The sequence below is a fragment of the Adiantum capillus-veneris genome, chromosome 20 (assembly GCF_014529385.1).
Source record: "Adiantum capillus-veneris isolate H3 chromosome 20, ASM1452938v2, whole genome shotgun sequence".
NCBI lineage: Eukaryota > Viridiplantae > Streptophyta > Polypodiopsida > Polypodiales > Pteridaceae > Adiantum > Adiantum capillus-veneris.
Window position 1 is genome coordinate 8,847,502 of NC_140950.1, and position 13,939 is coordinate 8,861,440.

Genomic DNA, 13,939 nt, shown 5'->3' on the forward strand with positions numbered 1-13,939 from the left:
AGCTTGAATGTACTCACCTCAAGAAATAAATTGTACAAGGAGTGAGCCAAGCTATCAACAGAATACAAACAACTCACGCAAGCGAAAGAACAACAACAAAAGGCAGAAGAAAAGACATTCCAAGCGAGCAACGCAAAAAGTATGGGTTTCGAAGACTTCAATGAAGCTACCCAACACAAACAGGTAAAGCGGCGGATGATTCCAGTTAAGCTACTTGAAGCACAAGGATTTTATGAAGGTAACACTCAAATATGGTTACCAAAAGTTGTAGCTCAATCTAGAACAACTAAGAGAAATCATGCAGCACAAGCTTCTGCCAAAAAGCAAGCAAAGACAACCAACAGACTCAAAAGCCAATTGCAACCAAGGCTGCTACAATCTCTAGATGGATACCTCGTCATCTACTCCAAAATCAAGGCTTCTACAATGGAAATTAGTAGGTCTGGCTACCGAAGCCTAGTGTCCATCAAATCATCAAGCAAAAGGAGCAAATGCAAAAGACGCTCACACAAGGACCAAAGACAAGGTGGGTTCCAAAATCACTCGTTGAAAATCAATCACAAAGAACCCACACCAATCGATAATTGATCTATATCAGTCCCTACTGGAGTTGAAGGACTTGTTTCACAAATCAATGTGAACATACGACAAGCAAGTCAAGAGGAGCCAAAGTATGCCAAGCTAATCGACAAAATGGTGGCGTCAATAGACCAACACAAGGAGAGAGGCCTAAATCTCCAAAACTTATGGAATTGGGTTTCTGGCTTTGAATAGGTAAGTCCAAGTCGCCATTAAACATACATGGCATAAAATTAAGAGTCGGACAGCTAAGCCACGAAATGAGCGAGACGTTAGTCCCAAATCTTCAAGTAATATTTTTTGTGATTTAAGTGTTTTAGCTATTCTAGGTACTGCTCAAGCTGAAAGAGTTGAGCAAAATTATGTTGTGTTGCTCATGTTGGTATAGGTGCCCATAAGAGTCAAAGTCTATGTAAATTATGTGTGGTGAAATGGAGGAGGAAGTCCAAAAGACACTCACACACTAAGCACAGTGAGGTATGAGTGGAGAAGCTTCTACAACGGAAACCCTTCTTGGAAACGTGGAAGCTATCGCGACGTCCTTTGATGTCACATGTGCTACATTTTTTCCTTGAAGCACCCATCACTCCATCTCTTTCACTGCATGCTTTTGTTTGAAAAATTTATCGTATGCATATAGAGTGTCCCATAATTGGCACTTGCATTAGACACTCTTCCTTTGTTTCTCACAAGCACTTACCTTTCATGATAGGTACTTCACGTTCCAATGCTCAATTCCAATAAGAGCGTATACCAAAGATACTTTTTTCCCACCGGCCTTTTCCCCTTTGGTCATCTAGGTTTTCAGGCCCTAATCTAGAGACACCCATTATCACACTCTAGTATATATTCCTCCTACATCAACAATAAGGAAATGGCTACCCAAGCCATTCGTCAAAGAGAGCAACAGCTGCAGGTCTCCATATGCTTATCAAGAGCATCTTTTATCTTCAAGGGCGACAACAAAGCTCCATAAAAAAATGGCAAGTTAAAGAATGGCCTACAATGATAAGCAATGACGACATCAACAAGAGATCTCTCAACAACAAAACATAAAGAAATCAACAGTGTTGAAGCTAGTTAAGTATTTCAAGTCACCCACAAAGGCAGACACATCAAGGGAGATTTTCATGGCCAAAAGTGGCACCAAAAAGAAGAATGAGCAACATATGCAAAATTCCCTCAACAATTGAAGTCCAACACACGCATAAAAAAGAACACAACAAATATGAAGAACTCAAGGAAGGGGGGAGCGTAATCCACGACAAAATACTACCAAGGTAAAGACCAACCTTCAAGAAAAATTTGAAGACAACCCTATGACAAGACTGCACATGGTCGTGTCAAGGGACGACACGAGTTAGGAAGGGGGGAATGTTAGCAGATTGACTGAAATGGGCGTCCACCTAGCCGAACATCACATTTGTATTCTATTAGTTTTTCGAGCTAGTGTAGTGATACTTTGTGTAAATCGTGATTCCAGAGTAGCAAGTCAATTCCCTGACTTGTAATTCTATCATGACATTTGTAAAGGTCCATGTGAACCGGCCAATGCCCATTTAGAATGCCCTAGATATAAAGGTCAATAACTATAATGCAAAAGGAGGCTTATCTTTGAGAAGAAGAAGGAGCTCTACAAAACGTACGCTCAAGCTACGATGCTGCTCCAACTTGTAATCAACTTTTCTAATGATTGGGTAATTAATTTTATTCTGAAACTTGCATTGTGTTCCTCTCTCTATGCTCTTTCGTTCAAGTGTAAGCATTGTTAGTTTTGTTGTGGTTCGCGACTACGCTTTTGTGAGCCTTAATTGCAGATTTGAGTGCTTAAATCACTGTTTTATGACGTTTTGACCATAAGAGAGTGTTCTTAGACCATAGGGCAAAGTTTCATGATAGTTTTGTTGCAGTTTTCAGGACCTTTTTCATGATGGATCGTTATTTTGGTACCTTGTCAAATTGTGACCAGAGTTTGTAGGATAGTGCCTCTAGGTGTCCTAGACCTCCTCCTAAAGTTTCATTGCATTTCGAGTCCGTTCGAGTGCCCAAATGGCGTGATGACCTAGAACCGTGAGAAAGGACATAGGCAGATTTCCCTGAGCCTTGAGTGATTGATTTGCTTGTAGAGTTGTTGCGTTAGTTTGTTAGGTTCACTTCTTGAGATTGACAACCTCAAAGAGTCTCCGTGCCCCATCCGAGTCACTTCCATGAGTATTGACATTATGTCAGTGCCAAATTGGTATCCTACAGACATCCATCGCGGCGATCCGCTAACAATACCTAAGGTTCCTTGGCAAGACTGTTGTAGATCTAAAGAAGTTGGAGGGATGGGCATTCTCAACATCCAACATCTTTCCATCAAATTGGCAAGTAAATGCATCTTGAGGGCTGCCTCTTCCACAGACTTTTGGGCAATTCTGATAAGGAAAAACATTCATCAATTCCATCTCAAGGATTACAAAGCCTGGACAGGGCTCTCTTTGGAAGAACTGCTGATTTCTAATGCTAATTTTACCCCAAAGGGGTCTGGACTTGTTTGTAGGTCCTGGAAAGCTTGGAACAATAGGAAATCCGGATGGTCTCCTCCAAAAGTTTGGGCAAACACTCTCTCCTTTTGGTTGCACAACTCCATTTGGTTTGGCTGGATGTCTAAAGCTAATAACTTACAGTTGTCTAGAAGGGCTCGTAAGTGCTTTAAAGCAGGACTGAGAAGGTGGAAGGACATTTACAAAGATGGGGTGTGGCTCTCAAAAGAGCAACTATTACTACATTTTTCAACTCTCAAGGATGTGTTGATTTGGTGTTGCTCAGAGAGTGCATACTAGGTAGGTTCAGTTGCAGAGTTGTTTTAAGGGACATCCTACTTCCCTTCTCAAAGTAAGCACTAACATTTATGTTCACAAAGGAGTAGCTAAGCTGATGGAGTCCACCTTGGTGGACAAGCTTAGCAGGAAGTGGAGACTAGCTTGGAATGAGAAGTAGTGGTCTTAGACCTTTTTTTTGTGTGTGGTATGTGGGCATACCCTGTGTCTATAAAGTAGAGCTGTGTCAGATGTGGCTTATTTCACACTAAGGGTTGTGGACAGGTGCCAAAGCTAAGCAAATTGGTATTTCTGATGGTATTTGCTAAAGGTGTAAAGTGCATGAAGAATCCTTGTTCCACTTGTTCATCAATTGTAAACACAACATTTTTTGCAAAGCTGAACCCCTCAAAACGTGTTCTATACACCCTTCTACGCTTACTTGGAGAGCTATTTTTTTGGGAGAATGCAATTTCATTGATGTCCTATTTGAAAGGGACTTTCTTATGGCATATTTGACTATAGAAAGAAACAAGGCAGTCTTTGGGTTTCCCATTTCTCTTCTTCTGCTATCCCCCTATCTCAAAGTTTTAGGAATGTCATGTCAAAGATTGAAAATTTGGTTCATGGTGCATCTTCAACTGATGTCAAGCTAATGCAAAATGTTTACAAGCCATTGTCAATTATTTCCACTGCTGTAACTCCCCTTGATGCAAGCTAATGCAAAAATGTTTGAGGTGGCAAAGATGGAGGCCTGCTATTTTGTCCTTCTATGCACCTTGGAGATTACAAGCCATTGTTATTATCTTTACTGTTGTAACTCCCCTTGATGTCCCCTTTTTGTTTTTATTTGGGCCATTCCTCTCATGGCCAGGAAAGCCATTGCCCCCAAGGGCAGGGGCTTTTTGTACTGTTTCATTTTATCTAATTTACTCTTCACTGTTCGATTTTTTTGTTTTGGTATAAAAGGTTGGCCCGGCCAAAACCGAGAACAACTTTTTTTCTTTTTTTAAAGTTAACAGCAGGAAGTTGATGGCTCCGATTGTGAGCTTGCTGTTGCTGTTGCTGGCTCATCTGGCTTCCCGTATGCTCGCTCTGTGCCTGCGAACGAAGAGGAAGCTCAGTCCAGCAGAACAACAGCTAGCTTCGGAAATCAAAGATCTGCTGCGTCAAGCAGGCTCACTCACCACGTAAGTATGTTTTGCGGCCTAGTTTTCAAGCTGTCAACGCTCCATGGGCACAAAATGTTGACTGCATGAAACTACGATGCTGACAAGAAAAACCGTTTGTAGCAAGGGATTTGGTAATACGCTTTGATTACAGTAGAAGTTTACTGCAATTCTAGTCTTCTGGTGAACACAATCTCAGAGATTGTGGGTAAAACTTGAAGCGACTCAACTTATGCATGGGCCATTGAAATATGTCATGGAAATGTGATAGGCCCTCTCCTTCCATTTGGGGACTCGTGTACAGTGTCTCCTTCTAGGTCGAGATTGGATAGATGAAATTGCTCAGCCTCCTCACAAGGAGACCAAGAGCCGCAGACCCATACAATTGGCTGTATGTTATTGGGGAACATTTGGTTGTCTATAGACTGATGTTTCTCATGTGGGTGGTCATCTTTCTCAAGGTTAGATGTATGCACATTTGTTGATTATTGATGTGAACATTGCTTTATGGTATACAAATGGGAGGATACTACAAGTGTGGTTGACTTGTTTTGATTAGATATGCAGTTGGAGATGTGGACCTTTTGCTGGTATAAATGCTACATTGTCCTTTGCTCACTTCTCACCCTTTATTCCCTGCTTGTGGAGGATTTGGGTGAAGATGAAAAAGGTCATGTTCTATTGTCTCAGGCAATTCAGGATGTTTGGTTAGTTCGACGAATCCAGCGACTCATTTGGCTGCATGTATTACTGCATCTTCTCAAGCTTGCAGAAAGGTGGCTGGGATGCGGCAGCGAGCTAGAGTGGGCACTCATGATGGGTTTGTGATGTGGGGGCAGTTGCATGGCTTTTGCAATTTCCGGTGTCACTTACTCTTTTCCAGGGTATCCGGTTTTCATGTGTAACATCTTTGGGATATAGATGGGGCATTCCACAAATGATTCAAAACATTGTATATCAGTCCGATTTTCATAAGAGAGATGCAGTTAATATTATGAATTGTAGTATCACATTATGGGCCATGTGGAAGGTTCATTGTGCTCACATTTCGTGCTCACAATCTTCATTGACATAGAATACATCGACAACTATTTGGATTGAGTTGTTGCATACTCTATGTAGCTAGTGGGATACTTTAGGGCAGTGGAGCAGCGTAGATACTCTTTCCTTAGGACATGGGCGAGATCTTGAGTCCTTTTCAGTTTGGATCAACGTAGCATCACATTGCATTAGCACCTCCTCAGGGGTTTACTCTGCATTTCTTCTATATGCCACCTTGATGTATCCATAGCGCATATCTTATACCTCCTGTCTTGTATGTCCTTTGGGTGATAGGCCATTGAACATGCCATTGAACATCCCTAGATTCGTTGACGTCATATTGTGTGCGACCATGGTACATTGGTACATGGTAGAGCGTGTGGATGACTCTAGAGATCAATGACTCTCTAGTTGGTGTGATCTATGCCCCTACTTCAACTCAGGAGAGAACTGAGTTTTGGCAATAGATTGTGAATGTATTGCCTACTGTGGATTCGTGGGTTGTTGGATGTGATTTCAACAATATAGAGACCTCTGAGGATTGGCGAGCCGTTCAACGACCTTCTCCCATTTGTAGCACCATGCAAGAGATGCTTGGGACAGATTCATTTTTGCAAATTTTGGTTGAGATGCCTAGCAGATCGAATCACACTACGCAATCTTTGTAGTTTTCGTGGGGTTTGAGGCGGCAGGTTGGTCATTTGCTAGAGGGACCGGATAAAGTTTACATTGGCGATTGGGCAACATCTCATAGTGGGACATGCATGATTTGGCTTGCTACAATGCTCTCTGATCATGCCCGTGTTTCTTTGTCACAAGTTTGTGACAAGGCATGCCCAATTGGAAGGACTAGCTGAGAGGAAAAGAGGTTAGAGTTAAAAACTCTTAACCCAAAAGATTTGTGGATCAGAAGATTTGGCCAAGAGAGCCTAGGGGGCTAGGGTTTTAAAAACCTAACGCCTACCAACTGGAAGACCACCGGCCAAGGGGCCTAAATCCTAAAAATACAAAAGCGTAAGCTGACTGGAGATTTTTGTAAATTGTGCTGACATGCTTAGGTGGCATGCCGTACGGAATTTCGTTAATTGCGTTAGCATCTTTTGGGCAAATTTGCGTGAAGTTTTTGGGAACAGATGCTTTTGGTGCCAAGTGCTTTTGGACAAAAGCTTTTGGGGCTCCGTGTTATGTGCAACGGAAGTGATTGATGGTGAATGCTCAGGATATGCGCTCAGTGCGTACTCAAGGTTCCTTTTACTTCATGAGAGAGATGGGCAATAGACTAGAGAGATAAGAGAATGATCATGTGAGTAAAGATTCTGTGAGTGAAAGTGAGAGAAGAAGACTTTAACACCATTTTCTTTAGATTGCACAAATGTTGATACAATGGATCTAGATGTTGAGATGCTCATGGGAACTTACAGTAGATGCTTGGATTTGTGAGGCTAAGGGTTGAAGCCTGGCACCGCTAGGGCTGATTTGGCTTGGATTTGCAAACTGACGATGAGGCTATACTGAAATCTGCAATCGATGATGAGGGATGGCTGAAAACCCAAAACGTTGGGCTGATCTGCTCTTGCAAGGAAGATCTGCAAGCATTAGTGGTGCTGGTGTAAAAAGGTTGAAGGGCTGAATCGAAGATGAAAAAACACAAAGGTCCTTATGGCAGAAACACCAGGGAATGCTTGTGTTGTTGATACTTGTAATGTAGGTATTGCTCCTCTGCTTGGAGAGGAGACCCTAGCTAATCAAGCTTGGGTCGAGCAATGTTAGACATCGAAACTACGAAACGCGTTTCGGCCGGGTGAAACGCAAAACGCTTGAAACGCCCAAAATGTTTTTAGCATGCAGGTAGCATGCAAGTGAAACGCCTAAAAAATTTGGGGGATTTTAACACTAGCCATAAGTGATGACAAGTGTGACCCCTTGCGACGTCGTAAATATTGTGGACGCACCCAATTTGGGGCTCAGTCTTGACTAGGCAGTTTTTCATTGCACGGGGTGCTGGCAGCTGCTAACGGGTATGTCCATTGTCAAGTGTTCTCTCTCTCTCTCTCTCTCTCTCAACACATAGTAGACAATCAATTGTGTGGAGAGAGAGAGAGAGAGAGAGAGAGAGAGAGAGAGAGAGAGCAACATTTTATTTTGATTCTTGAAATTAATGGTTTGAAAATTGAAAATTGACCATTAATGATTATAGTGGCGTTGCCAATTTGCAATTTTGCTGCATCATACATGTGTGTATGGTTTATCTGCACACAATGCACATTAGTACATCATACATGACAATTTCTCACATGTGTTATGTGTATCGCGATTCGCAGGGTTGAGACTCTTCATTTCCAACTATCATAAAGCTAGCTCTTGCAGGGTTGTATGTAAGCTCTGTGGGGATGTGCTTATAGGAGGTCTGACCCGCTTGAAAACCCATTACGCTTGGATCGAAAGCAAAGGGAGAGATGCGTGCAAATCTGTCACCGAAGAGTTATGGCTTGCTTTTGGGGGTGAGCAAACAAAGTACATTAGTATTGTCATGCCCTCTTTTGAACCCCCAATAGATGAAGAGGCCCTCTTAAAGAAAATTCAAGATAAAAAAGGTAAATTGGTTGCTCTTCATAATCCCAGGCGGCTGCTACTTCTAGTACTTCAGGAGCCTGGACTCCAAATATCCCTGCTACATCTAGTACTCCACGACCCTCAACTCCAAATGAAGTGGGACAACTTGGAGTAGGTACGTATATAAGAAGAGGGCTCGCACATCAGCACACTCTTCTACATTGCATGATGTTTGGGCTCCTGTAACAAACTTGGACACTCCAAGTCAAGAATCAACCGCGACAGCACCAAATAACCACTTCAAAACAATTCACAGATCACAATAGATTTGCACTGGCCCGGCGGAGTTCCGTGCCTAGAGATATTGGCCCCAAAGACTGGCGCCCCTTTCGGTATTTCTTTTTATATTAATCTATCATCAAAGTACAAAAGAGTGGTTAGGGTTTCACTCTCAGACTCTGCGTCCAGATGCTCTGTGAAGTGAGGCCCTCACCACTAATTTAAAGGTTACAAGGGATGCCCAAAAGCAGAGCCCCAAAAGCTTTTAAAATCAAAAGCATCAGTTCTCTCTCTCTCTTGAGAGTCTTTTCTCTTTTTTTTATAAAAAAAAAGCAAAAGCAAAATTCGCGTCGCTCATCATTTTCCAAAAAAAAAAATAAATTTTTTTAAAAAAAAATAAAATAAAAAAATAATCCGCCTCCGCGATTTCCGGAATTTAGGGTTTTTGGCAAAAATTAGGGTTTGCAGGAATTTTAGGGTTTCTGACAGAAATTAGGGTTTCTGTTGTCCGCCACGTCATCACTTTGTGACATACCCCCCTCTTGAAAGCATTGTAATCGACCGCGATTACGCCTGCAAAACCGACAAAGGCCATAAACCGTCTTAGCAGACACTGACTGTTAGTACCTACGTACTAGGAACACACATCTAGCACATGTACAAAATCGACAGTCACATCACACGACATCACAGGACATCACCAGACATCACAGGACATCACATGACATTCAACATTCATTCGGATCTTAGACCATGATTTATCGGCAATGTAGCTAGCAATCACATCTAGGTCCAATCGGGACCTCATCGATGTCCGATTGACTAACCCCTATTGCAACCATGTCTATTCGAGATCAATCAGACCAAAATGCTGCAGTCATTTCGTCTATCAGTTCCTGTACTCACAAGAAGTCAAGAACAAATCAGTATCATAATCAGGAATTCCATTTCATAAAGTCATCCAGCAGAATACTGTCAGCTCTCAATATCCCTGAAGCTCAAAGAGACATCAGTGACTTTAGTATCAAAATCGAGGCATCTGTTGACAAAGGAGTGGAGCGACTCCCCTCTTGTGCATCCCACTGCACCAGATCTTCGGCCAAGCTGAGTTTCTGGGTTCCGTTTGGAGTAGACTATGCTAAACCAAAACATCGAGGTAAAGTTTCACAATCCGAGGAGTATCTGCTAGGTCCTCCTCCTCCATCCACTTCGCATCAAATGCAGGAAAGTTCTTGAACTTAACCAAGAACCGCCTTCGGACTTTACCTTTCTTCGTATCATTATGTGCCAAAATCTGTTCAGGAACAAGGATCTCCTCGTTTTCTTCCACTTCGGGTTGCTCATCAGGCTCCCCATCATCAGGCACATCACCCTTAACAGGGTTCAAGAGACTCACATGCAATGCATTATGAATCCTCCAAGTATTTGGCAGGTCCAATCGGAAGGAGACATCATTTATCTTGTCAGTAATCTGGAAAGGTCCGTAGTATCACATACTAAGCTTTGGAAAAAGCCTCTCCTTTCCCTTTTTTTTTTCTTAGGCGTGCCTTCTCAAAAGTAAGAGCACCCAATCATCCTCCTTCAGTTTCCAGTCGCGACGATGGCGATCCGCTGCCTTTTTCTGTCGTTCTTGAGACTTCTGTAAAGTCTCGTGAACCTTGGCAAAAGCCGTATCCAAATCTCGCGAATATTCATCCGCTTCAAATTTCTAATCTTTCGTGCTCAGGAAGGATGGAACCTTCGCAGCAGTTTCAACAATCTCTCATGGCGTCTTCCCTGTCGAAGAGTGTATCGTGTTATTGTAGGCAAATTCCACCAAAGGTAAGTTCTTTTCCCATTGAGTCTTCTGATGCGAGATACAAGACTTCAATAAATCTAAAATCACTGAATTGGCAATCTCAAATTGCCCGTCAGTCTGCAAGTGGAACGATGACGAGAACTGCAACCGCGTCCCAATGTTCTCCCAAATTGCCTTCCAAAACAAACTCATAAATCTGGGGTCTCTGTCGGAGACAATCGTCTCAGGCGTGCCATGTATTCGGAAAATCATCGTGATCATTCTGTATTCTCGGGAGATAAAAAAAAATGAAATCCATTTCAATATTTTCCCAGGGGCGGGTGGGTGGGTATGGGTAAAGGCTGTAACAATCCCTGTGCCTTATGCCTGTCAAACTTGACCTTCTAGCATACCAAGCAACTGCGCACAAACTCTTCCACATCCTTCTTCAGTCTCCGCCAAAAGAAATCTCTCTCTACCCCTTTCATGGTGGTAGCAATGCTGCGGTGACCCGTAAAAGGTGGACAGTGGCAATCAGTCATAACCTTTTCCCTCAACGGCTGTGTAACGCACAACATAGTCTTTTTCATCAAGTAGCCTTCCCGAAGGGAGTATCCAGCTACTGTCTCCCCATCCCGTATCCGTGTGAAAATATCTGCAAAATCTGTATCTGTGGCACACTGATCGACCATATCCTCGAAGCTCCTATGATGTATCGCGGAAATAGCCAGAACCAACGGTTTCCGAGACAAAGCATCTGCCACCACATTCTTCTGTCCCTGCACATGGACAATCTGGAAGTGAAACTGTGACAAGATGTTCGCCCACCGCATCTGCTTTTCCGAAAGCTGCTTCTGTGACAAGAAGTAGCGCAAACTCTGATGGTCTGTAAAGACAATAAAATCCGCTCCGAGTAGGTAATGCCGCCACTGAGTAAGAGCATGGATAACCGCCAAAAGCTCTTTCTCATAAATCTGTGCTGTCATCTCCGGCCTAGAGAACAAACGGCTCTCGTAAGCTATGACATGGCCTTCTTGCATCAAGACCGCACCCAGACTACGACCACAAGCATCACAATATACTTCGAATGACTTCTGCAAGTCCGGCAAAGTCAAAATAGGTCCCGTAGTCAATTTCTCTTTCAATGTCTGAAAGGCAGTCACCTCTGTGGGTCCCCACGAAAAAGGTACTCCTTTCTGTGTCAAGATATGCGAAGGGGAAGCAACCTCTGCAAACTTTCGTATGAACCGCCTGTAGTACGAACATAGTCCCAAGAAGCTTCTAACTTCATGGACATTCTTCAAGTCGGGCCAATCACGGATAGTCTCTATCTTGACCGGATCCATTTGCACTCCTGCTGCTGACACAATGTGCCCCAAAAAGTGTATCTCTGGTAGGAAAAATTCACTTTTCTTTGCATTGATCACTAACTTGTGATCTCGTAATGCCTGAAAGACTTGAAGCAGATGATCTCTGTGTTCTGCCTCATTCTTGGAGAAAACAATGATGTCGTCAAAGAAAGTGCCAACAAATAGCCTGTACTCTCGAAAAATCCTGTCCATCATCCGGTTAAATGTCGCAGGAGCATTGGTTAAGCCAAAAGGCATCACCAAAAACTCAAATAACCCAAAAGTCGTCCGAAAAGCTGTCTTGTAGACATCTCCTGGCGCTATCCTGATCTGATGATATCCACTCTTCAAGTCAATCCTGCTAAAGCACGAGGATCCCTGTAACCTGTCGAGTATATCATCGATCCTAGGAATCGGAAATCTGTTCTTGATGGTGATTTCGTTGAGAGTGCTATAATCGATGCACATTCTCCAAGATCTGTCTTTCTTCAAAATCAACAACACTGGAGAGCAATACGGTGAAGTACTAAGCTGGACAAGACCCTTTTCCAAGAGGTCTTTCACTGAGTTCATAATCTTTTCATTCTGTACTCGGCTCACACAATAAGGTGGCCGATTCGGTGGTGTGCTTCCAGATATCAGATCAATGGTATGATCTTCAGGCCCTCTCAAAAGCAATCGGCATGAGCGTGGAGAAAAAAAAATCTTGGCGTTCTTTTCTTCAGGTCAAAACATATTCAATCTTTATCCATCGTTCAGTTCTCCCAAAAGAATGAGTAAGAAAACTGAAGTTCATCAAGTACAATCTCTAAGCCCTTCATTTATCAAAGTCGCTTTCTCGGCCCGGTAGTCAACCACGGCGTAGTTCTTGTGGTACCAAGGGATCCCGAGTAGAACGTCACTCGCGTGCCCTGAACACCCCTGTCATTGCAAACAAAGTTTGCCAATGCTCGGTGTAATGGCAACATCCCATCCGGGTGCCAGTCGAACTACCACCGCCAGTGGCGTCAGTCTGTCGGGCGCAGTTCCAAATCGAGCCGCCAATTCCAAGTGAAAAGAAGTTGGCCTTGGCTCCTTCAAAAGAGCTTCTTGATCCTTCACTTTGCCCCAAAAAAAAAACGGCAAAGTTTGTACTTTCATTCATTTGATTCGGTGCAAGTCCCACGCCATGTGGTACCAGTTCTGCTTTTCTATCTGCCTTTTCTGCCACATTCCTCAGCTGCTCTCTAACTCTCAGACCTGTCGTCGTCTTTATCATTCTGTTCTTTCTGTGCCTTATCAGGGCACTTTGCGGAAATATGTCCATGTTTCCCGCATCCAAAGCACTTCCCCTCTCTGATGAAGCGAGCTCTCTCCTCAGGAGTAAGCTTGGGTCGTGCATCCTTTTTTTTTCTCTGGGTTGCTCTTTTTCATTCTACTTTCATTCCCAGAAGTCTGTTTGGCTCGTTGTGTCATGGCCTCATCTGTGGGGTAGGTCAGACTGCCAGAGTGAATGGCAAAGCCCCGCTTCGCATGACTCATCAACTCCTGAATAGAAGCTGACTTCTGTTCCAAGCAGTGATCTCGGATCTCTGTAGGTAGACCCAAGGTAAACCGCTCAATTTGTTCTCTGAACGAGATCTTCTTGAATGAAGAGGCGGGTAGAAAAGAGCTCCATAATCTTTCACAATAAGAATTCACTGTATCGCTCTTGGTCATCCGGAGATGGTTCCAAGCAGCTCGTATATCTCGCTCAAACTCTTGAGTCAACCAAGAAGAAATAAAAAGCCTCTTGAATTTCAGCCATGTAACTGGCACAGTCTTGCTTAATAGAAGCGTGGACCACCAAGTACGAGCATTCCCCTCAGAGTAAGAGGCAGCTCTCCGAATCTTGGAGTGCTCTGAATAGCGTCCTCCCGCGAAAGCGATGTCAAACTGCTGTATAAGAGACAAAGCCTTCGAAGCATCTGAGTATCCTGAAAAGTATCAAACTTGATCGAGTGGCCACCTTCCTTAAACTCTCGGACTTTCTTGCTGTTATCTTCGAGAAAGTCATACTGGTTGGCTTTGTAAAAATTCTTCTTGTTCGCATAAAACTTTCCGTCATCGGAATCTGAGCTGTCTGTAGACGAGTCCTCAGTAGAACTGTCAGTCTTTGGGCGAGATGTAGCCTTCTTTGCCTTTTTCTTGCCCGTTCCGAAGCTTTGTGTCTTGCTTCGCTTTTTGCTTTTTTTCTGTCTTCTTCGCTCTAATCCGAGGAGCTAGAAGAACTGTCAGAAGAAGAAGAAGAAGAACTGGGTACTCCTTCAAATCGAACACACTTCTTCCGTTTCTTTGCTTTGTCGAATGTCGACTGACGACCCAAATATCCCGGGAAGTCAGTACCTTTGTTCTGCTTTTTGCCGTGCTTTT

General features: G+C 43.3%; 1 protein-coding gene across 2 annotated transcripts in view; it reads left to right on the top strand.

Moving 5' to 3' along the window:
• Positions 1–4,369: 4,369 nt before the first annotated feature.
• Positions 4,370–13,939, top strand: part of LOC147432061 (tail-anchored protein insertion receptor WRB-like protein) — a 90,579-nt gene continuing 81,009 nt past the window's right edge. Inside the window, exon 1 of one of the 2 annotated variants that reach the window (XM_086491878.1) lies at positions 4,370–4,570. In XM_086491878.1, coding sequence (XP_086348004.1) covers positions 4,413–4,570 — 158 coding nt within the window. In that variant the 5' untranslated portion in view covers positions 4,370–4,412. The remainder of the gene's footprint in view (positions 4,571–13,939) is intronic. The other variant, XM_086491877.1, reaches the window with a different exon arrangement.